General features: G+C 37.4%; 1 protein-coding gene across 15 annotated transcripts in view; it reads left to right on the plus strand.

Moving 5' to 3' along the window:
- The window catches only part of DEUP1 (deuterosome assembly protein 1), a 224,017-nt gene that overhangs the window by 131,487 nt on the left and 68,098 nt on the right, over positions 1–24,432 (plus strand). For 11 of the 15 annotated variants that reach the window (XM_060303895.1, XM_060303890.1, XM_060303899.1 and 8 more), the window contains 2 exons: positions 17,545–17,716; positions 19,118–19,213. The exons of 1 other annotated variant lie outside the window; for it this stretch is intronic. In XM_060303895.1, coding sequence (XP_060159878.1) covers positions 17,545–17,716; positions 19,118–19,213 — 268 coding nt within the window. Of the gene's footprint in view, positions 1–17,544; positions 17,717–19,117; positions 19,214–19,783; positions 19,828–21,347; positions 21,447–24,432 lie in introns of those variants that run through there. 3 more of the 15 variants (XM_060303903.1, XM_060303902.1, XM_060303907.1) reach the window with 3 other exon arrangements.

The following is a 24,432-nucleotide window of genomic DNA, read 5'->3' on the forward strand; positions in this document are numbered from 1 at the left end:
GTAAAGCTGTCACTGTTTGCAGATGACATGATACTATACATAGAGAATCCTAAAGATGCCACCAGAAAACTACTAATCAATGAATTAGTTGAAGTAGCAGGATACAAAATTAATGCACAGAAATCTCTTGCATTCCTATACACTAATGATGAAAAATCTGAAAGTGAAATCAAGAAAACACTCCCATTTACCACTGCAACAAAAAGAATAAAATACCTAGGAATAAACCTACCTAAGGAGACAAAAGACCTGTATTCAGAAAATTATAAGACACTAATGAAAGAAATTAAAGATGATACAAATAGATGGAGAGATATACCATGTTCTTGGATTGGAAGAATCTACATTGTGAAAATGACTGTACTACCCAAAGCAATCTACAGATTCAGTGCAATCCTATCAAATTACCACTGGCATTTTTCACAGAACTAGAACAAAAATTTCACAATTTGGGCTTTCCTGGTGGCGCAGTGGTTGAGAGTCCGCCTGCTGATGCAGGGGACACGGGTTCATGCCCTGGTCCGGGAAGATCCCACATGCCGTGGAGCAGCTAGGCCCATGAGCCATGAGCGCTCAGCCTGCGCGTCCGGAATGGGAGAGGCCACAACAGTGAGAGTTCGCGTACCACAAAAAAAAAAAAAAAAAATTCACTATTTTTATGGAAAGACAAAAGACCCCGAGTATACAACTTTCTTAACCTTTAGAGTGTCCTTTCCCTCTGAGGCCTATTCATAATCACAACTTTATTTACCTGTTTCTTATGAGTTAAATACAGTTTTAATTATAATTTGTAAATAATTCTAATATAAGTCAATATATATTTGTAGTTTAATAAATTGTCATGTATTATTTTTGCACATTGAAAATTATTTTTAATTTGATTGATTCTCGTATCTGAGTGGCCCAGACTATACCCCATTATTCTCCCTCCCTCATAATTTATCCCCCACAAAATACACTTTTTCCTCTCCAGAGTAATCAAATTTAACAAGTTCTAGTTTCTTGTTTCTCTGAAGAAGCAAAGTGAAGTGGACCTAGGGTAGAATTCTGATCTCTCAGACTTTGAAGTTAGACCCTGAAGTGTTAGCACAATGCTAAGTGGTTGTAGGAATTCACTGAGTGACTTTGAAAGGAGGGAAAGACACATAGGAAGAAAGGGGAGGGAGTGAGATAGAGGGGAGGAGGGAGTGAGGGAAGAAAGAAGGGAAGAGAAAGATTCCTTTGAAAGACTCGTTAAGCTGCTATTAAGTTAAGGCAAAGATTAAAGATTACCTCTGTGTAGGATAAATTTGCACGTAATTTTTACAGGACAATGTTTACAAAAGGTTGGTTGTATTAGTTACAAGTTACATTTTTTAAAAAATGAAAAAGAAATAAGCCATGATATGTGTAAACCTAGGCATGTACATCAGGATCCAGGCACACTCACCCTGACCTGACATTGCAGATGCTCCATGGTCTGGCACCTTGGAAGCACTTGGAGCAGTTGCAAGCCTCTTGTCAGAGCACTGGTGAAACAGAGAGGTGTTGAAACATGAAAATGATAGAAACAGGAGGAGCTCGTTAGTTCTCTCCCCTGCGGCGGAAAAAGCAGTTTCACTGGACCGTAGCTCATGTAAAAGCTATGTACAAAAAGAGCATAACAGAGCCAGGTGCACTATAGAATCATGCAGTGAAATGGCTTCCAAATTTTCTCTAAAAAAGAGAAAAGCAGAAATGCAAATATCTTGTGATAATCTTATTTTCAAATTATGAAAATACTTCTAAAAAGTTCAAGAATAGGAAAAAATGGGTGGATCAGCAAAACAACTGACTCATGAAGGACAGCTGGTCAGAGTACAGATGAAGTCTGTACCATTCATATAAGAAACTGAAGTGGGATATGAGGCACATTTGGTGCTGTGGCCCAGGGACCCTGGAATACCCAAATCTTGCCTCAGATCACAGACAGTCTCAGGGAGATACATACATACTTACGATGGCAAAGAAAAACAGACACTTTGAGCAGTGAATGATAACGAGGCCACCCACTTCCCACAGTGTCCATGGGGGCCATGAGGACACCCCTGCCCCTCTCAGCCATGGTGCTATTGGCAAAGGACTAGTGGGGAGCCTGAACCCCTCCCCTGGCCACCCAGCAGTAATGAGGAGTCCCTTCTCCCAAGTAGCAACAGATGCTTAGTCAAGAACGTGGATTCCACCATGGCCTGGCAGGAGTGAGACAGCGCCCCATCTCTCTGATGGTGCATTCTCAGAAAAGGCCTGTTGAGCACAAATTTTATAAAGGATTCAGAGTCTCATAACACAGTACCCAAACAGATTAGGGTTTTTATTTTTCTGCAGGTTGGCAGTTCAGAGCTGACACTGGCTCTACCATACCATCAGGGATTCATGGAGCTTACAGTGCCGTGGGGGGAAAGATTTTAACAGATAAATGAGGGTATATTCTGTCAGAGGGATGGTAGTGACTGCTTTGAAGGAAAATTAATCAGGTTATGGTAGTAGAGAGTTACAAAGTACATCTGATAAGGTGACATCTGAAGAAAGACCTACAGAAAGTGAGGATTCTCTTCATATGTATTCATATATATGAATATATATATGAAATATATATATGAATATATATGAAAATATATAATTCATATATATATATATATATTCAATATGGCCTGGGGAATGGCATTCCAGGCAGAGGAGACAGCAAAAGCAAAGGTTCTGGGACAGGAACATGCTTAGTATTTTCAAGGAACAAAAAAAAGGCCAGTGTGTTTAGAGAGGAGCAAGCTGGGAGGAAGGTGGTAGGTGGTGACCTCAGAGAGACAAATAGAACCAAGTCCTGTAGGGCCTTCCAGACCCTGGTAAAGACTTTAGGTTTCACTCTGTACAATGGGAAGTCACTGGAAGGCTTTGAGCAAAGCAGTGACATTTTCTGACCTAAAGTTTTGAAAGGCTCATTTTGGTTGCTTTGTGAAGACTAGACCATAGCAAAGCAAGGGTAGAAAAGACAGACAAGCTGAACTCTAATTCAGTGGGAGATGGCAGTGGTTTGGATCAGGTTGGTAGAAATAGTGACAAATGGAGATGTTGTGACAGAAAAGCTGATAATATTTAGAAATCATAGATTGAATGTGGAGTGTGCAGGAAGGAGATGCGATGGTGGGCTTTTGTCCCACCAATTGGAAAGATAAGATTGTCATTTATTAAAATAAAGAAGACTGGAGAAAATGCAAGCTTGGTTTGAGATGCTGTTAGCCATCCAATTAAAGATCAAATAATTAGATGTATATCCAAGTCTAGATGTATCTTTCTGCTTTATCACCCTCAGTGTGTGGCTTTATTGTTTGGCCCCAACTAATGATTGCAAGATGGCAGAACCATCTCCAGCATCGCATCTGCCTTCCAGGAAGGGAGCAGAGGAAGGGCAATGGGTAAAAACAAAAGAGAGCATGCCAGCATTTTATTTTGGGTTCCTACAGAAGCCAAAGCCCTGAAACAAGGATTTGGATACAAGTAGTTTATTTGGGAGATGAAAGTATGGTCTATTAGTTTCCTATGACTGCTGTATAACAAACTCAGTGGCTTAAAACAACTAAAATGCATTTACTCACAGTTCTGTGGTCCGGAAGTCCAAAATCAGTGTCACTGGCCAAAATCAAGGTGTCAGCAGGGCTGCATTCCCTCCAGATGCTCTAGGGGAGAATCCGTTCCTTGCTTCTTCAGGCTTCTGGTGACTGCCAGCATTCCTTGGCTTGTGGCTACATCACTCTGATCCTTAAGGCCAGCATCTTCACATCTGTGTCTGATTCATCTTCATATCCCCTTTTCTTGTGTGTGTCAAATTTCCCTCTGCCTCTTTCTTAGGACCCACCCAGATAATGTAGGATAATCTCCCCATCTCAAGACACTTAATTTATACAAAGAACTTTCTTCCAAATAAAATAATATGAACAGGTTCTGGGGACTCAGACCTTACATCTTTGGTGGCCATTTTTCAGCCTATCACCTGTAGGGTTGGGGAAGTAAAACAAGGAAAGGCAGGTTATCAAACCAAGTACCATTGAGGGTGACTGGAGCAAAATCCTGATGGGGAAACTCTGGAACCCAGTATAAATCACACTCCTCAGAGTTCTTCCATCCAAGAAGCAAATGAATGTTTATACACCAGTAACCGACAGTTATTGGTTGAAGGTTGCTCCTGGGACGGCTTCAATTCCCTGTCACTGCTGGCCTATCACACAGGAGGCAAAGAGGACTCCAGTAGCAAGAGAAGACACTTAGGCAAAGAAATGCAGGTTCTGTCCACTGGAAGTCAGGCTGAGTGCCCTGAAGTGGTAAGTGTGAGAGATGTGAGGGACACCAACAGCAACTGCTGTGGCCTTCTTTTCAACAGCTTCACGGCAACTTCCGCTTACATTTCATAGGCCAGATTTTGTTACATGGCCATGCCTAGCTCCAGGGGAGACTGGGAAATGTAGTTGTTTTTTTCACTGGACACATTTCCACACTGAATAACATCAGAGCTCTGTTGGTATGGAAGAAAGGAAAGCTGGATGTTGAGTAGGCAACTAGCCACATAGGAGATAAGGATGGAAGCAGACAAGAGATAAGGATGACTCAGACTAGGGTTTTATCACTGGATATGGTGAGAAGTAGTCAGAATTTAGTATACTGGAGGCAGTGCCAATAGGACTATGGTTCTGGGGTTTGAGGAAAACCCAAATCTAGAATCATGAAGAGTTTTTTATCTTGAGTAACTGTAACTATGGTGCCAATTAAAAGGAGTGGACTGGAGTGGGAGCAGGTTTGTGGCACAGGGAGTCTAGCATTCTGCTTTGAACTTGTGAAGATTGAGATGCCTATAGACGCCTATGGGAATGTCAGTGTTGAATAGGTAGTTGGTTAGAGAAGTCTGGAGCTCAGCAGCTCAGGCTGCAGATACAGATTTGGAAGTTATCAGAACAAGCTGGCATTAGAAGTTTCATTAGAAATTTCTGACATTTAGGGAACAGTATATTTCTTAGTTTTCTAGCATTGGAAAAACAGATTTTATCAGTGTTTGCCTGATTCTTCACTGTTAGGATCCAGTGAAATAGACGGCTGTAGTTTTAAATAGAAAAAGGGTAAAGTGACTGTCCTCACATGTACTAACACTGCAGTCTCTCATCAGATAGACCTTTTGGCAGGAGGGAATTTTAATTGTCTTAAGAGATTGGCTTATAGAATCCATACTTATGGTTATTAGTTGAAGTCAATCATTAAATATTTAAATGCTTAAATAGTCAAAAAAATTACAAAGGGTAATTATAGATGTTGAAAATGGGATAGCAATATACGTCAGATACAAATTTGATTTTGGGTTCATACTTTTTCAGTGGCTTTATAATATGTCCAGATTTGCTTTAGTTTCAAACTCTCCCATAGGCTTAAGAAAAGAAATACAAAAAAACGAACAAAAAAATCTAAGCTAATGTGTGTGTAAATATTTATTTACTATTAATTGTATCCTATGTTTGTATGTATTAATATGGAATCATTTTTCAGATAATTATTTATGCTTCTAGATGATTGTAGAAATCACCCTGAAGAAAGAGGGTTAGTGCTTGCTAACATTTCACTGTCTCCTTACCTCATTCGATCTGTGAACCAAGATGTTACTCAGAATGTGAATAATTATCATAGAAAAGTTTCAAGAAAAAGTTTATCTGTAATGTAGATCTTTAAACAGAATTTCCATTCCCTTTAGAACATAAAAAAAATGAGATTTTAAATTTGGATGTACCTAGAATTCTTATAAAACATTGATAGAGACTTGAAAGCTATGACATTGCATTTTCTTTCTATAAACATCTTTTTTGATGATTATAATGAAGGCTTTAGAATAAGGCCTTTATAAGTACAGTTAAGCATGCTTTATTGGAATAGTGGGATTTACACCTCCTCCACTTCCTAACATTAAGCTTATCACAAATGAGAGCAAAGAATGGACTGAATATGAGCCACCATCTCAAATATGCAATAAGAATAGGCATTGCGGGCTTCCCTGGTGGCGCAGTGGTTGAGAGTCCACCTGCCAATGCAGGGGACACGGGTTCGTGCCCTGGTCCAGGAAGATCCCACATGCCGCAGAGCGGCTAGGCCCATAAGCCATGGCCGCTGAGCCAGCATGTCCGGAGCCTGTGCTCCGCAACGAGAGAGGCCACGACAGTGAGAGGCCCACATAACGCAAAAAAAAAAAAAAAATAGAATAGGCATTGCAATGCTAGTATGTCAGCAAACACTCATGGTGACAGTAAATAACATTTTTTGGACAACAAAAAAAAGTGCTTGAGAAAAAGCTACTTTTAACTATAATTCAATAATTAATTTTGAACAAGGACAACCATGAAACTATGACCTAAAAATCATAAAGTGATAAATCTTTCATTTACTGTTTTAGGAGAGACAGTTGACTAAAGAGCAGGCTGACACCACAGACATGTCTACAAAAGTGAGTTCTAGGAGTTCTGCTGGAGTCTCTCTCATTTGGTTCTAATTATGTTTCAGGTGTAGTACAGAATGTGACGTGCAAATAGGATTTGTGAGCCACCACAGAAATGTTCAATTCTATTTATTTATTATTATTTTTGAAACTGAAAAAACAGTTTATCCATTTCTCCTACCTCCACCTCTTGCCTCTGGCCACCACCAATCTGTTACTTGTATCTATGAGTTTGGTTTATATATACATATATCTTATATATATATATATCTTAGACTCCACATATAAGAGAGTACATATGGTATTTGTCTTTCAGTGTCTGACTTATTTCACTTAGCATAATACCCTCAGGGTTCATCCATGTTGTTGCAAATGGCAAGATATCACTCTTTTATGTGGCTGAATAATATTCCATTGTGTGTGTGTGTGTCTATACACAAACACACACATATACATACATGTACCACATCTTCATCCATTTATCCATCAATGGACGTTTACTTTGTTTCCATAACTTGGCTATTGTTAAATAATGCTGTAATGAACATGGGGATGCATATATCTTTTCAAGTTAGTGTTTTCATTTTCTTCAGATAAATGCCCAGAGGTGTAATTGCTAGATCGTATGGTAGTTCTAGTTTTAATTTTTTGAGGAACCTTCATACTGTTTTCCATAAAAACTGTACCAATTTACATTCCCACCAACAGTGTACAAGTGTTCTCTCTTCTCCACATCCTTGCCAACACTATATATTTCTAGTCATTTTGATAATAGCCATTCTGACTGGTGTGAGGTGATATCTCATTGTGGGGTTTTTTTGCATTATGTTTAACGATTAGTGATGTAGATTAATGATAAAGAGCATTTTTCATGTGTCTTTTGGACATCTGTATGTCTTTTTTGGAAAAATGTTTATTCAGATCTGCTTTTTTTTTTTTTTTTTTTTTTGCGGTATGGGGGCCTCTCACTGTTGTGGCCTCTCCCGTTGTGGAGCACAGGCTCCAGACGCACAGGCTCAGTGGCCATGGCTCACGGGCCCAGCCGCTCCGTGGCATGTGGGATCTTCCCGGACCGGGGCACGAACCCGTGTCCCCTGCATCGGCAGGCGGACTCTCAACCACTGCACCACCAGGGAAGCCCCAGATCTGCTCATTTATTAATCATATTTTTTTGTATTGAGTTGTATTAGTTGTTTATATATTTTGGATATTTGCAAATGTTTTCTCCATTTTCATTTTGTCAATGATTTCCTTTGCTATGCAGAAACTTTTTAGTTTGATGTAGTCCCACTTGTTTATTTTTGCTTTTGTTCCTTGTACTTTTGGTGTGAGAATCAAAAAATCATCGTCAAGGCATAATGTCAAAGAGCTTTACCACCTGTTTTCTTCTAGGAATTTTATAATTTCGGGTCTTACACTCCAGTCTTTAATCCACTCTGAGTTAATATTTGTGTATAGTGTAAAAGTATTAGTCCAGTTTCAATCTTCTGCAGGTGGCTGTCCAATTTTCCCAAAACCATTTATAGAAAAGACTGTCCTTTCCCCATTGTGTATTCTTGGCTTCTTTGTCATCAGTTATCTAGCCATATATGCTTGGGTTTATTTCTGGGCTCTTTATTTTGTTCCTTTGATCTGTGTGTCTGCTTTTCTCTGAATATCATACTGTTTAAATTACTATAGCTTGTAATGTAGTTTGAAATTAGAGAGTGTGATACCTTCAGCTTTGTTCTTTCTCAAGATTGCTTTGGCTATTTGGGGTCTTTTATGGTTTCATACAAATTTTAGGATTATTTGTTCTATTTCTGTGAAAAATTCCATTGGGATAGGGATTTTGATAGGGATTGCATTGAATCTGTAGATTGATTTGGGTGGTATGGACATTTTAACAATATTAATTCTTCCAATCCATGAGCATGGAATATCTGTCTATTTACTTGTATTGTTTTCAATTTCTTTAAGGTCTTGTAGTTTTCAATATACAGGTCTTCCAACTCCTTGGTTAAATTTATTGCTAGGTATTTTATTCTTTTTTGATGCAATTGTAAATGGAATTGTTTGCTTAATTTCTCTTTCTGATAATTCATTATTAGTTTATTTAAATACAACAGATTTTTGTATATTGATGTTGTATCCTACAATTTTACTGAATTTGTTTATTAGTTTTTTGATGGAGTCTTTATACTATATATATATATATACATATATATATATATATATATATATATATATATAGTGTCATCTTAATAGAGTGACAGTTTTACTTCTTCCTTTCCAATTCGGATGCCTTTTATTTCTTTTTCTTGCCCAATTATTCTGGCTAGGACTTCCAATGCTAAATTTAATAAAAGTGGTAAGAGTAGGTATCCTTTTCTTGTTCCTGATCTTAGAGGAAAAACTCAGCTTTTCACCATTGAGTATGATGTAGGCGTGTCACATATGGCCTTTATTATGTTGAAGTTCTTTTGTATGTCCCCTCTGTACCCACTTTATTGAGGGGTTTTGTCATAATGGATGTTGAATTTTGTCAAATGCTTTTTCTGCATCTATTGATATGATCATATGATTTTTATCCTTTATTTTGTCTATGTGACATATCACAGTGACTGATTTGTGGTTGTTGAATCATCCTTGCATCCCTAGAATAAATCCCACTTGATCGTAGTGTATGCCTGTTGAATTTGGTTTGCTAATATTTTGTTGAGGATTTTGCATTTGTGTTCACCAGGTAATTTTCTTTTCTTGTGACATTCTCGTCCGGTTTCAGTATCAAGGTAATGCTGGCCTCATAAAATGAGTTTGGAAGAGTTCCCTCCTCCTTTTTTTTGGAAGAGTTTGAAAAGGATTGGCATTAATTCTTTGAATGTTTGGTAAAATTCACCAGTGAAGCCATCTGGTTCTGGACTTTTGTTTGTTGAGAGGTTTTTGATTATTGATTCAATCTCTTTACTAGCAGTCAGTCTGTTTAGATTTTTTATTTCATTATGATTCAGTCTTGGTAGATTGTATATTTCTAGGAATTTATCCATTTCTTCCAGATTGTCCAATTTGTTAGTGTATAATTTTTCATAGTAGTCTCTTATGATCTGTTTATTTCTGTGGTATCAGTTATAATATCTCCTTTTTCATTTCTGATTTTGAGTCCTCTCTTTTTTTCTTGGTGAGTCTAGCTAGAGGTTTGTCAATTTTATTTATCTTTTTCACAGAACCAGCTTAGTTTCACTGATCTTTTTTTATTGTCTTTTTAATCTCTATTTCACTTACTTCTGCTCTAATCTTTTTATTTCCTTCCTTCTACTAACTTTGGGTTTTGTTTGTTCTTTTTCTAGTTCCTTGAGGTGTAAAGTTAGATTGTTTATTTGAGACTTTTTTTTTCTTGAGGTAGGTATTTATAGCTAAAACTTCCCTCTTAGGACTACTTTTGCTGCATTCCATAAATTTTGTATGTTACATATCCATTTTCATTTGTCTCAAGGTATTTTTTACTATCTCTTTTTATTTCTTCTTTGAACCTTTGGTTATTCAGTAGCATGTTGTTTAATATCCACACATTTGTGAATTTTCCAGTTTCCTTGTATAATAAATTTATAGTTTCATAACACTGTGGTCAGAAAAGTTGCTTGATATGACTTCAGTCCTTTTAAATTTAGTAAGACTTGTTTTGTGACCTAACATATGACCCATGTACACTTGAGAAGACTGTGTTTTTGTTGCTTTTGGATAGAGTATTTTATAAATATCTATTAAGTCCATCTGGTCTAATGTGTTGTTTAAAGGCTGATGTTTTTTAATTGATTATCTGTCTGGATGATCTATCCATTAATGTAAGTGGAGTATTATAGTGTCCTGTTAGTGTATTGCTGTCTATTTCTCCCTTTAGGTCTGTTAATATTTGCTTTATATATTTAGGTGCTCCTACGTTGGGTGTGTAAATATTTACAAATGTTATATCTTCTTGTTGGATTGACTTCTTTATCATTATACAATGCCCTTTTTTGTCTCTGTTACAGTCTTTGTTTTAAAGTCTATTTTGTCTGATAAAAGTATAGCTACTCCAACTTTTTTTTCAGTTTCCATTTGTATGAGATATCTTTTTCCATCCCTTCACTTTCAGTCTATGTGTGTTCTTACATCCTAAATGAGTCTCTTGTAGGCAGCATATAGATGGGCCTTATTTTCTTATCTGTTCAGCCACTCTGTGTCTTTTGATTGGAGAATTTAGTCCATTTACATTTAAAGTAATTTTTTTTTTAATTTTAAAAATTATTTTTATTTATTATTTATTCATTTTGCCTGTGCTGGGTCTCAGTTGTGGCATGTGGACTTCTTAGCTGTGACATTCAGACTCTTAGTTATGGCATGAGGGCTTCTTAGTTGTGGCATGTGGACTTCTTAGTTGTGGTGTGCGGACTCTTAGTTGCAGCATGTGAACTCTTAGTTGTGGCATGCATGTGGGATCTAGTTCCCTGACCAGGGATGGAATCCAGGCCCCTGTGTTCAGAGTGTGGAGTCTTACCCACTGGACCACCAGGAAAGTCCCTAAAGTAATTATTAATAGCTGTGCACTTACTGCCATTTTGTTAATTGTTTTCTAGCTGTTTTTACAGTTCCTCTCTGTTCCTTTCTTCTTCTCTTGCTCTCTTCCTTTGTGATTTGATGACTTTTTTTAGTGGTATGCTTATATTCCTTTATCTTTTGGGTATTTACTATAGGTTGTTGCTTTGTGGTTACCATGAGGTTTACATGTAACAATTGCTATCTATAACAGTTGATATAAAGTTGATAATAACTTAAGTTTGATACCATTGTAAAGCTTAACATTCTTACTCTTTCCCTTGCTGCATTTAATGTTTTTGATGTCACATTTTACATCTTTTCATCTTGTATATCCCTTAATTGTTGTAATCATAGTTATTTTTACTACCTGTTTTTGAATCTTCTTACTAGCTTTATAAGTGATTAACTTACTACCTTTACTATATATTTATCTTTCCAGTGAGATTTATTCTTTCATATGTGTTCTTGTTATTAATCAGTGCCCTTTCTTTTCAGCTTCAAGAAGTTCCTTTAACATTTCCTGTCAGGCCAATTTAGTGGTGATGAACTCCTTTAGCTTTTGCTTTTCTGGAAAATTCTTTGTATCTTTTCTGAATGATAACTTTGCTGGTTAGAATAGTCTTGGTTGAAAATTTTTTTCTTTCACCACTTTGAATATATTGTGGCACTATACATTTAGTAGAACTAAATAATAGTAATATAACTAAGACAGATAGTATGTTAATATATTTTTAAAATGAGTTTTATTAGAATATTTTGAAAAAGGTAAGACCTGATAAGATTGCTCATCAGCCTTTTGGAAACTCATTTTCTTAGGCTTGTCCATGTTGCATGAAATAGTGTCCTCTTTATTTTTTCTCCCTGCTTCCCTTCCTCTCTCCCTCCCCTTTCTCCGTGATGACTTCTATATTTGTTTTTTAAGGCAGAGCCCCTCTTCTCTCTCCCAAGGTGAAGATCCATTTCTGTCAGACATCTCTCATGTCCTAAACTGAACTCACTCTTTTTTTTTTTTTAAATGGACCTGTTATCCCCTTCTGTTTTCCAGACTGGTGATGTATAGACTGACTCTACATTTCAGTTTGCCGAGAACAGCCACTGTTTATACCTGTTGTCCTGGAATAATTAATATTAGTGCCCCTTTCACTTTTAAAATTGTCCTGGGTTGGATAACAAATCATGTGGTCACCATAGTTATCTGTCTGATGAAGGTCTGCCTTTTAAGAATCAGCACCTGGGCTTCCCTGGTGATGCAGTGGTTGAGAGTCCGCCTGCCGATGCAGGGGACACGGGTTCGTGCCCCGGTCTGGGAAGATCCCACATGCCGCGGAGTGGCTGGGCCCGTGAGCCATGGCTACTGAGCCTGCGCGTCCGGAGCCTGTGCTCTGCAATGGGAGAGGCCACAACAGTGAGAGGCCTGTCTATCGCCAAAAAAAAAAAAAAAAAAAAGAATCAGCACCTAAGCCCATTGTTAAAGGACTTTGGGGTGACATATATTACATGTATCTTACTCTAGCCCCTTTTACTCTGAATGGCTCTCTCCACATTCCATTCCCCTGCCCTTTCCCAACACACTTGCCACTACTGCCGCCATTTACATCACCAGCTTTCTAGTTTGCTCTCTCTTCATCTCCAAATAATGATGTCCTGATATTTTAACCCTAGGATCCCCAGACTGATATGTTACCCTGCAAGTCTCAATGTGCCCCCTCCTTTCTGGCTTAATGCATTCAGACTGCTGTCCTGACCTCAGGATCTTTCTCTTGTGAATTGCTCCCAAGGATAAACCCCATAGTTAGGGCGGGGGTTTACATGTCTTAAGTAGTGTTATCCAGCATAATCCAACCAGTCTCCAATGCTGAAAGATTCAGAGAATTTTTTTTTTTCTTTTTTAGCTCCTCAGTCAACTTTTCTAAACTTGGAATAATAAGGTCTACTTTATGGGATGTTATGAGGATTCATGACAGGAAGTACAGGAAAGTAATTAGCATAGTGTTAGTCAGCATTTGACTAAAGGAAGAAATAAAAATATAAATGATGTACTGTCCAGTTATGGAGGAGGCTAAACTAAGCCTTTTGTATTTTATTTTAAAGTTCACTAGATTTTGGAACAGATATTGATACTGAGACAGCTGAACTGCTATTAATTATCTCTGAGAAACTGAAGACGGGAAAATATACTACAAGATTAGACAATTGACTTTCAAAAGGGAGTATTAACTATGACCCAAAGCTGAATTTGATGTAAAAGTGTGTTTGACTAAATCTTAGGTAAGACTCTGGAAAAGATTATCAGTGGTTTGTGAGCATCCAGAAGAGGAAGCAGTGGCCACCAGGACTCAGCGTGGATGCGCCTGGACCACTGCATGCTAGACCAGCCTTGCTTCAAAGTGCAAATATGCTGGTACATCAGAGAACATATAGACAGAGATGTACTTGGGCTTTGGCATATTTTATAGGGCTTTTCACCAAATATTTTGTGGGGAAAAAAAGTAAGGTTAATTAAGTGGATTAACATCTGATTATAATAAAAGAAATAATCAACAGATCACTGTGACCCTGAAGGGCTTGATAATGGAAGGCCAGAGGGCTCTGTCCTGTCTCCTGTCCTTTATGACATTTAACAATCACTTGTATGAAAAAAAACTGTATATGTAAAACAAGTAATGCTGACACAAAATTGGGAGGTATAGTGAATATATTCTCTGACAGTACCAGGATCACAAAATATATGTTCAGGTGTTACCTCTTTTCAGGAAGGCTTCTGTGATAGTCCACGCTGTCCAATACCCAAGGGGTATTCGGGCCCCTCCCTTCTGTTCCCAAAAGAACTGTATGTATTCATCAATCTGTTACTGTACCTGCCTGCCTTGCAAGTCTTCCTATACACAGGCAGTTGGTCTTGTGTCTCTATCTTCCTAGTTCCTCTCACAGTGGGGAGAAGTCACCTGTGAATGTTTGCTTCCTTAAAGAATCAGTGATGACAACCTACATCGAGGCTGAAACCGTAACACTGAAATGTAATGAAAATAAATACAAATCCCTGCCCTTGGAGCATCCCCAAAAATGAAACAATCACAAGATAGTGAGTAGGTGGCTCTACTCATAGCATTCATGAAAAGGAAAAAGCGTGTTTAGCAAGAAAAAACTCGCCTTAAAAGTCATATGATATCACTGCTTTACCCTTCCCCCTCCCAAGTTCAAAGCTAAGGTGATCTTCATCTGCTTGAATGAAAGTATGTATCACCTAAAACAAAGGATGTGAGAGTCCCTCTCTGAGCTAATTAGACCATACCTTGGGTACCATGTTAAAGTTCTGAACAATACATTTCAAGGAGGAAATCGACAAACAGGAAGGAACTTGTTCAGAGGAGAGCCGCCAGGATTATGAAGGTTCTGAAAATCTTAAAATAGTCATTCATTTCTTCAACTAATACACAGTTCAACAACTGTATATTAAGCATGTAGTATTTCCTAGACAGTATACTAGGCAGTGAATGGTAGAGAAAAAAAATCTCTACAAGCAATTGAAGGAAATAAAGATAACTTGTGAAAATAAACAAAGACCACCCAATAAGAACAAATGAAGGCTATTTATTCAAAGATTTCTATAAAAAGGGAGTCAGCTATCACTTGCATTTGGCAGACTCAAAGACAGGCAGGAGAGTAGGAAGGCTTAACAGTGAAAAACCAGAAGGCTTCAGGTATGCCTCAGCCCTAGGCTGTCGACATGGGGAAGCTAGAGGCAGGATCGTTAGAAGCAGGGCCTCCTATGTGATTGGTTTGGGGAACATATTTGCCTTTCTCTGGTTGGTCCTGAGTTGGAAGTGGAGGCAAAATTGGGGAAGCTGTCAGTCATTGACCAAGTCTTGACCATTCTAGGACTGTTGCTGCAAAGGTTTTGGGTCAGAATCCATTACCGTATATTCCGCATTGTCTGTTAGTATGTTCAGTCTCAAATATTGAACATTGAGAAGACTCAGGGAGAATCTGGAGGTACACTGATAACTGTATTCAGCATATTGATAACTGTATTCAAGTATTTTATAGTCTACAGTGTTGAAAAGGCATTTGTTCTCAATGGTTACAATGGATCAAATTAGGACCAGTGGATGAAAATGTTCTTCAGTATAAGAAAGAACTTTTAAAAACCCACTTCTGTCTAGATGCAATCTCAGACAGTGGTTACCTGCTAAAGGAAAAGTTCAGACCTAGGCTGGGTGACCTCTTGGCAGTGATATTACAAAACAGATCACAAACTTTGGCATGCACCAAGTGGCATGTACTTGATACCTTTGTTACTAATGCAGAATCTGGGCTCTGTCCTAGATTTGCTGAATCTGATCAGTGGGGTATGATAGATGATTCTCTCCAGAAACATTTGTGGAAGGTATGCAAACACTGAATGGGTAGTTGGACTAGATGACTTGTAAAAGCCCTTCCACCTTGAAGTCTAATATTCTGACTTTTGCATATCATAGTCATAACCAGGAAATAAACACTTTGTTCACTTATTTAACAATACCAATTGAGTAGCTCATATTATGCTACACTCTACTTTAGGCCTATATTTTAATTCTATTAGTATGGTACATTCCTATATGCCAAGGAGATAGTAATGGAAAAAACTCGTTTGTTGACTCTTCAGAGATTTATTGAGCATCTGCTATGTGCTGGAGCACTGTGCTAAGCCTTGGGGAGATGGTGATGAACAAGACTGATGTAGTCCTTTTTCTTTCAGAGCTTACACCAGCAGAAAAAAATAGACAAAATGTATTTACAGTAAAGGGTGATACATGTTGTTATGAAATAAAAATGGTGTGAAAACCATTCTTTTCGTTCTGTTTTTTTTTCCCCACATCAGAACTCCAACCAAAATCCAATCAAGTTTTTTTATAGAGGAACTAGTATTTCCTTTCCTCAGACTTGTTTTAGGTTTTAAGTAAAAACTGAGAGCCTTTGGGCCTTAGCCCAGGAATGTTAGAAGACTTAAGAATGGCATTTTGTACTTAAAACCTCTGTGGTGTCAAAACTGGTGAATCTGCTGTTGAATAAGCCAATCAAAGGGACATCTCTTGTTCAGGATGATTCTGGGTACTTGAGAAAGGGATTCTGGAAATTCTGAGTTCTTTGAGTTCAAATACCTATTTCTAAACCTATTGCAACAGAGCTAATTTGTACTACATTTTTCAAGCAAGTTCTTATGCAAAACACCATGTCTTTTGCTGTGTGGTATACAGGAAGGAGCTTAATTAAGATGGGAAGCAGCCGTCTAAGATCTAGTTCTGGCTCTTCCATTAATTAATGTGTGACCTTGATGTCGCTGGGCTTCAGTTTTTTAAAAATGCTAAATGATCCTTAATTAGCCCTAAAATTCTGATTTCGTGAAACTAAATGGAGGAAATGATGTCTTTTACACCTGCCTCTCCTGCCTTCCTCCCAGCTACGCAAATATATTGGAAGCCCTATCAGCACCATTGAATGGATACTGAAGTAACTTGCTTTTCTCATCTGGACATTTGTGTGTTCTTTAAGCTGAAGTCTGAGGCCTCAACATCTACCTGCTTATCCAGGCTGAATGACTGGATTTATACCAGGTCCTTGCGGAATGCTTCAGCTTCTATGAAGGAGAACCCTGCCCTGGGAGCACTTAGCAATCTCTCCAACTCTCGGTCTCTATAATTCTAGTTATCATCAAGCGTCTTGTTTCAAACACAGTAGACCTTCCTAGACTCAAAATATTACCACTTTTCTGACTAATAGTATCCCCATTGTCTAAAATCTTACATTACTCTGCCCACACCTGCCCACTTAGATTCCTTCCAAAGAGATACCACCAGCCAGATCACACCAAGTTTCTCTCCCGAAGGAGCAGCAGTGTAGCCCAGATAGTACATTTGAATCTGGTCCTACCTAGCCTGGGCTTGTTCCTCTCTCCCTGGCAGGCACAATTGAAGCCCCAGCTGACCTGCCGTCAAACCTCCTCAACTTATGATAAGCACATAGGTATATGTATATTTACATGTAAGAGCATGGAATCATTTTTCATAATTAGAATTTTCCTTCGAATTAGCCCACTTTAAAATTAATTAATTAATTTATTAATTTTAAACTAACTTTCTTTATTGTGACCTTATTTCTGATGTAATCCACACAATATTTTTTCATTTTAGGACTCCCTTGTCTAAGTCAAAACTTTTGGGTCAGGGAGATCCATGCATTACCACCAGTACATAAGAGAAATGCAGGCAGTGACTTTATCAATATATTGCATTATATTATGGCAGCAACTGTACTTTTTAAAATGCCTTTGAAAAGTATGTACACTGTTAGCTCTGAAATTAGCTTTTAGTTTTAATTTAAAACGGTAACCTCTGGTTTTCGGAATTCTTCCTATTTAAATAATTGAACAATTTGAGGAAATAATGATCAAGCTATTCAAAGCAAGACCATAATTTTTCTTGTTCTCACATTCCACTCTTTTTAAATGTATTTTACTTTTCTACAATTGCCAGAGTTTCTCCTTGTGAGGCTGAGCTTCAGGAATTAATGGAACAAATTGACATCATGGTAAACAACAAAAAACTGGATTGGGAAAGGAAGATGCGGGCTCTGGAGACACGATTAGATCTTCGGGATCAAGAGTTGGCAAGTGCACAAAGTTGTTTAGAACAGAAAGGTCAAGAGGTACTGCATAGATGTGTTAATAAATTGTTAATTCCTCAGACTGTTATAAATAGTATTTGTCCTGTCCAAATATATTTTTCATTACACATACTTTTTATCAGGCATCAGCAATAGCATTTATAGCTTGAAATTCTGTCACAGTGTGCTAAATGTATTCTATCAAATAAGCGGCAAGCAGAGCTTAAACCGGTAGTAATTTGCCAATGCAGACAGAAATAGAGTCTAGTCAATGTCATCTAGGAAAGTGAACAAACATTCAATATGTATGTGAAATAAATGCTGTTTGCAAGCAAAGATGTCCGTGCCTTTGCTGCTGTAGAAACAAAGTAGTCAACAAAGCTGTGCCTTTGGATGAGGCAGAGTTCAGGAGCATTTGCCTTTTCTCATCTGCTAGAAAAATCTTTCCTAAAAGAAGTAAAAGGTAAAGCCTTGATTGCAGAACAAGAGAGAAAACAGTTTGGTGAAGGGAGTGTGTGTGTACCTGGGCGCCCACTTGGGAGGAATGCCCTGGGCCCCGGTGAAGGTGCTTGTGGCCAAGCTGGTGATGGTAGAAGGAGGTCTGAGTGCTCTCGGGCCTGCAGAGGAGTTCAGGAAAGGCATACGCTTCACCTGATGTGGACTTTCATGTCTGTGAATTTTTCTTTGGGGTGAGGCATAAGAAACATGTTTACTGATCACATGCTAATAACTAAAACATCAAGTCAACTTGTTCAGTGGCCGTTTTTCTACCTCTAATGGCCTCTCAATGGAACTTAGTTTTTTGTCATGGTTAACTAAGTTAATGTTTGGCCTAGTTAGTTATCAATAGAGGCAGGTCATAAGACCTGGCATATGGAAGGGACTATTTTCTCATTTTTGTACCTGTCACAATACAGATGTGCGAGCAGGGGCCTCGCCTACTTTTTAAGCAGACAAATTCTGTAAGCCAAATCCCTAAGAACTCCTCTTAGACATTTCTCTTTTTCTTTTTAATTTGTTAATTCTTATAAAAATGTAACAATTATTCCACAACACCACTAAAACAGAGCTCCCATTGAAGGTAGTAGCACCTAAAATAAAGGCTGAAGTGTGTCTGCAGGGGTTCTGCCCCAGGAACGATGACATAAGCCTCCCAAAAAGATAATGCGAAGTAAATTTTAAATCTTGCTTTAGAATGTGCCGGTGAGAAGAATCTTTTGTCAGACATCCATACCATACTGTCTTAATGTGTACCCAGTGGAATAGTGCTAGCTACATTTGGTTTCTGTGAATTTAATTATTAATAACTATTCTAAGAACCACAGTACAAATATTTATTCTTGGTTTGGTACAGCAGTTTTATGTGAACTGTACTCCTCTTTTGTACATTTTCTGATTTTGTCAGGCAAAATTTAGAAAAATTAAATTTTATTCTTAATTCAGGTGGGGTTACTTAGACAGAAGTTGGACAGTTTGGAAAAATGTAACTTAGCAATGACTCAGAATTACGAAGGACAACTACAAACCCTAAAAGCTCAAGTAAGGAAACTTATTACAATTTAATATTATATGTTTGGGTATATGTTTTGACCTATAAAATTGTGTTAATTTTGTTAAAATGAATTATTTTTAGTACAAGCAAAAGTTCTAGTATTTCAACTACAGGTTATATGTTTGGCCCTGTGTTTCATTGTTTTATGTGTATTGATTTTGTCTCTTTTATTAGATTGTCAGCTCTGTATCCCTTTAACTCTTAGCACAGTGCTAGACTAATGGCTTTCTATTTATCAAGTGATTAGTAGGTTAATTATATCATGATAATTAGCTTTGTGAACAACAACAACAAAGTATTATCTTTTGTAGTCACTACTTCCTAATAGGGGTGTCCTTTCTTCTATGACAATTTAAAATATGGAGGTTTGCTATTATGAAATAGATGTTTGAAAGAACAAAACTGGTCTTTATTGCTTTATTACTGGTAGGGCTGTTTCATAAATGAGAGGGCTTCTGCATATATGATGAGAGGGATACTGATTTCTTTCTGATTTATCCCTATATTATACTCCCCACTGTGCTAGGAAGCAAAAAGTCTTCTCTTTCTTCCCACAGGTGACACATAGGGCAATAGCATCTGAGCATCTCAGGTCTCATAGGTACTGTATCCTTGCTTCACTTAGTAAATTAATCAATGGGAAATATGGTTTGATTATGAATTTTACTTTACAACCAGCTTTCTCTGGAGTGCAGAGATTTCACAGATGATAATATAGTTAAAAGAGCCCAAAGAAGTTAAAGTTCCTCCTTATGTACCTTTTTAGGGAGGTGATCGGCCATTACAATAGGAATATGAAGCATTTGATTCCACTTAATGGGTATGATCTTACAAGACTAGCTCTTAAGTCTACCTAGATATTTTACCTGCAATTTAAATAGCTGCTGCTAGATGGTAGCTTGAATTATGAAACTTTATATGGGTTTTCCTAGTTAAGACTCTAAGCATTTAACACTTAAGTCAATCAACCTTACTTTTTCTATAAAGATGAAGCTCTAACATAGCAACATAAATATTGAATCACTATAATTTTTCAGTATAAACAAAGAGATCACAACCTGGAATAAGTTTGAAAAAATACAGAAATCTAGATACAAGTTAAGTACCATCTCTAAATTATATTTAACGAGTTCAGCCGTAGCTTACTAGATCTTTAATTTCTGGATTTTTTTTTCATGTCTGTTGTTAAAAAGTTTTGGGCTTGTTTACAGGCACTGAGCAGTCATTTAATATATGAATCCTTGCCATTTGATGCTTTGCAGCTCTATTTTATTACTCAGCTGCCAGCTAGCCAACAAATGTCTTTACGGCAATTTTCACAAAAATTTGTTCTGTGTACTAACACTGAGAGCTTAGGAAATGCTATTTACTCTTCCTCTTCTCCTGGACATTCACAGTGCATAGTAGCGTATTACAGGCTGTGAGAAGTCTTGCTTTAAAAACATCCATTTAGCCTTTTTAATCCATCATTTTTCAAACATATTTGACCATGGAACCCTTTTGTTTTTTAAACTAAAACCAACTAACACCATAGCACAGCTACAATGTAAACACCATAAACAGGTATTTCATAGAATACACTTTGGAAACACTACATTGTTGTTGAGAGAACAGCCATATGCTTCCGCTGCAGTTTTCTGCCTCTCTTTTCTTCTCTGGTTAAAAGAAAGGAAAGGAGAGAGTTAGGGGGGGGGAAGGCAGAAGAGAAGGAAGAGGAAAGGAGGGAAAAAGACAGAGAGAAAAAGAAAAGTACTATGTATTTGACTTGGTTTGCATAATAACTAGTAATATGTCATTTTTCTAACCAGAAAATGATATCTTGTGGCAAACATGCTTTTGTTGCTGCTGGCTCACTCTACTGCTTCTTTCTTTGAAATTCCTCATTTCTTTACAATCTTATTTTCCTAAAATTTCTTAAGGGTACATTTTACCACACTCTGCCTTAAAAAACTCAACTCTGTCAAAACTTTCTTGTAGAAATTGCTTCCTTTTATAAAATGGGATGTTTTCTTTTCCTTCTAACCATTATAAAACTATAATTATATATATATTTGAGATTTCTACTTCTGGAAAGATGGAGTCAATGTACTTTCCCCTATTCTTCCTGCTAAATGGAACTAGAAATCCTGGGCATTATTTATAAAACAATAAGAAGACTCTGAGAAGTGGAGAGGAAAGACAGACCAACTAGGACCTTGGGACCCAAGGAACAACATGGTGGTGAGTTCCTGGAATTTCTTTTTACCTCTTATATCCCAGACTGGATAACAGAGAAGCCAGCAACCCAGACACTCCAGTGGGCACAATCAAACAAAAAGAGCCCCAAGGAAAGCCTGCTGCCTACAACTGAAAAACCAGAAGAACAGACAACCTACCAAGATTAAACACTTTTAGATAATAACTGCTTGACACTAGCCAAAGGCCACAGAATAAGACTATGGCTGCAAACCCACTTCACCAGCAGAGACTGAGTGGACAGCCTCGGTTCCACCCTTACTATCTATAATGAGGTAGCTCAGGCCCCAACCTGGACGGAGTCAGAGAAGACTGAGTGGAAATCCAGGAGTTTCATCGCCACGGGGTGTCAACAAGGCCCTCCCCAGCCCATGGTGTCAGTGGAGACCATGTGGAGAGCCTGGACTTCTCTGCCCATCTGGTGGTGATGAGGCAGCCCTCCTTCTCTTCTCTGGAATGGTATCCAAGGAAGCCTAATGAGGAGTCAGGACATTCACCACCTCTCCATAGTAACAGGGCTACGCCCCTCACTACAGCATCATTGAAGGCCGTGTGAGAAGCAGTAACAAGGCACCTATGCCCCTCCAATCAAAGTGTTGTCAGTGGAAAATGTGGGGAGGCTGAACTCTCACTCCCACTCAGCAGTAATGAGGAATACCTCCTCCCAGTTACCAGCTGAGGCCAAGTTAAGACCTGAACTTTCCCTGCCAGCTGACAGCAACGAGGCAGCATTCTATTTTTCCCTACTGGGTTGTTGTCAGAAAAGGACTGCTAAAACACAATATTTAAATAAAATCTAGAGTCATGTAACACAATACCCAAAAATGGCCTCAGTTAAAAAATCGCTCATCACACCGAAGACAAGGAAGATCTCAACTTGAATGAGAATAGGCAATCAAGAGACACCAACACTGAGTTGATATAGGTGTTAGAATTATCTGACAAGGAGTTTAAAGCAGCTATTATAAAAATGCTTCAGTGAGCAATTACAAACATCCCTGAAACAAATTAAATTAGCACGTTTAAGCAAAGAAATAAAACTAAAGAGCAAACAGTTAGAAATTTTATAACTGAAAAATACAATAACCAAACTAAAAAAATGCAATGGATAGGCTCAAAAGCAGAATGGAGAGGACAGAGGACATAATCAGTGAACTTGCACATAGCAAAATAGAAATTACCCAATCTGAATAACAGAGAGAAAACAGACTAAAAGAAAATGAACCTCAAGGACCTGTAGTATTATTACAAAAGGTTGAAAAATTGTATCATCAGAGTCCCAGAAAAGAGGAGAAAAAAGGGTAGGACTGAAAAAGTATTCAAAGAAGTAATGACTGAAAAGTTTCAAAACCTGGCAAAAGATGTAAATCTACAGATTCAAGAGGCTGTGTGACACTCAAATATGATAAATCCAAACAAATCTACACCAAGACACATCATGGTCAAAGTTCTGAAAACTAAGACAAAGTCTTGGAAACAGGAAGAGAGAAATAACACTTTGCCTATATAGAAAAGCCAATTCAGGTAATGGATTTCTTATCAGAGACCACGGAGGCCAGAAGGAAGTGGAATGTTTTTCAATTGCTGAAAGAGAAAAAGTGTCAACCCAGAATTCCATGTTCAGAGAAAATATCCTTAAGAATCAAGAGGAAATTGAGAAATTCTCAAATGAAGGAAAACTAAGAGATTTTGTCAGTAATAGATCTGCCCTAAAAGGATAGCCAAAGGAAGTTCTCTTGGTAGAAAGGAAATGATAAAGACTTTTGAGACATCAGGAAGGAAGAAAAAAAATGCAAAAAGTGAAAACATGGGTAAATGCAATAGACTTTACTTCTCTTGAGTTTTCTATTGATAAATTGTTTGACAGCTGAAGCAAAAATTATAACAGTGTCTAAAGTGATTCTTAATGTATATTGAGAAATTTCTTAAAGACAATAATGTTAGAAATGGGTCATGGCAAAGGGACATAAAGAGAACTAAGATGCTGCACTTCACTTGAACTGGTAAAAGGTTGACACCAGTAGATTGTAATAAGCTATGTATCTATAATATTACACCTAGAGCAATAACTAAAAATGCTATACAAAGAAATACATTCAAAAATACTATAGATAAATCAAAATGGAATTCTAAAAAATGTTCAAAGAACCCAGAGGAAGTCAGGAAAGCTAAAACAGAGAAAACAAAACCTGGATAACAAACAGAAAACAAAAAAAAATCAGGCTTAAACCCTAACATAATAATAATTACATTAAATGAAAATGGTCTAAATACACGTGTTAAAAGATAGAGATTTACAGAGTAAATTTTAAAAATGACCAAACTATATGCTGTGTTCCAGAAACTCACTTCAAATATAACTACATATGTAAATTGAAAGTAAAAAATAGAAAAAACAAAAAAAGATAGAAAAATATATACCCTACAAATATTAATCAAAAGAAAGCAGAAGTGGTGCCAAAATAATTCAATGGAGAAAAAGTAGTCTTTTCAACAGTGACAGGACAACTGGATATCCACATGAAAAAGAATTAAGTTCAACCCTTAGCATAGACAAAAATTAACTCAAAATGGATCAAAGACGTAAATATAAAAACTAAATCTGTAAAACTCTTAGAAGAAAACATAGGAGTAAATCCTCATGATTTTGGATTAGGCAATAGTTTCTTAGATTTGGCACCAAAAGCACAAGAAAAATTAGGTAAACTTGATTTCATGAAAATTTTAAAAACCTTTGTGCTTCAGAGCACACCAAAAGAAGTGAAAAGACAACCGACAAAATGGGAGAAAACATTTGCAAATCATGTATTTGATAAGGGACTAGTGTCCATAATTTAAAAAAAAAAAAACTCTTACTAGTCAACAGTAAAAAGAAGACCAAATTTTAAAATGGGCATAGGTATAAATAGGCATTTCTCCAAAGGAGATATATAAATGACCAATAAGCACATGAAAAAGTGCTGAACATCAT

This window comes from Globicephala melas, chromosome 8 (genome assembly GCF_963455315.2).
Source record: "Globicephala melas chromosome 8, mGloMel1.2, whole genome shotgun sequence".
Lineage (NCBI taxonomy): Eukaryota > Metazoa > Chordata > Mammalia > Artiodactyla > Delphinidae > Globicephala > Globicephala melas.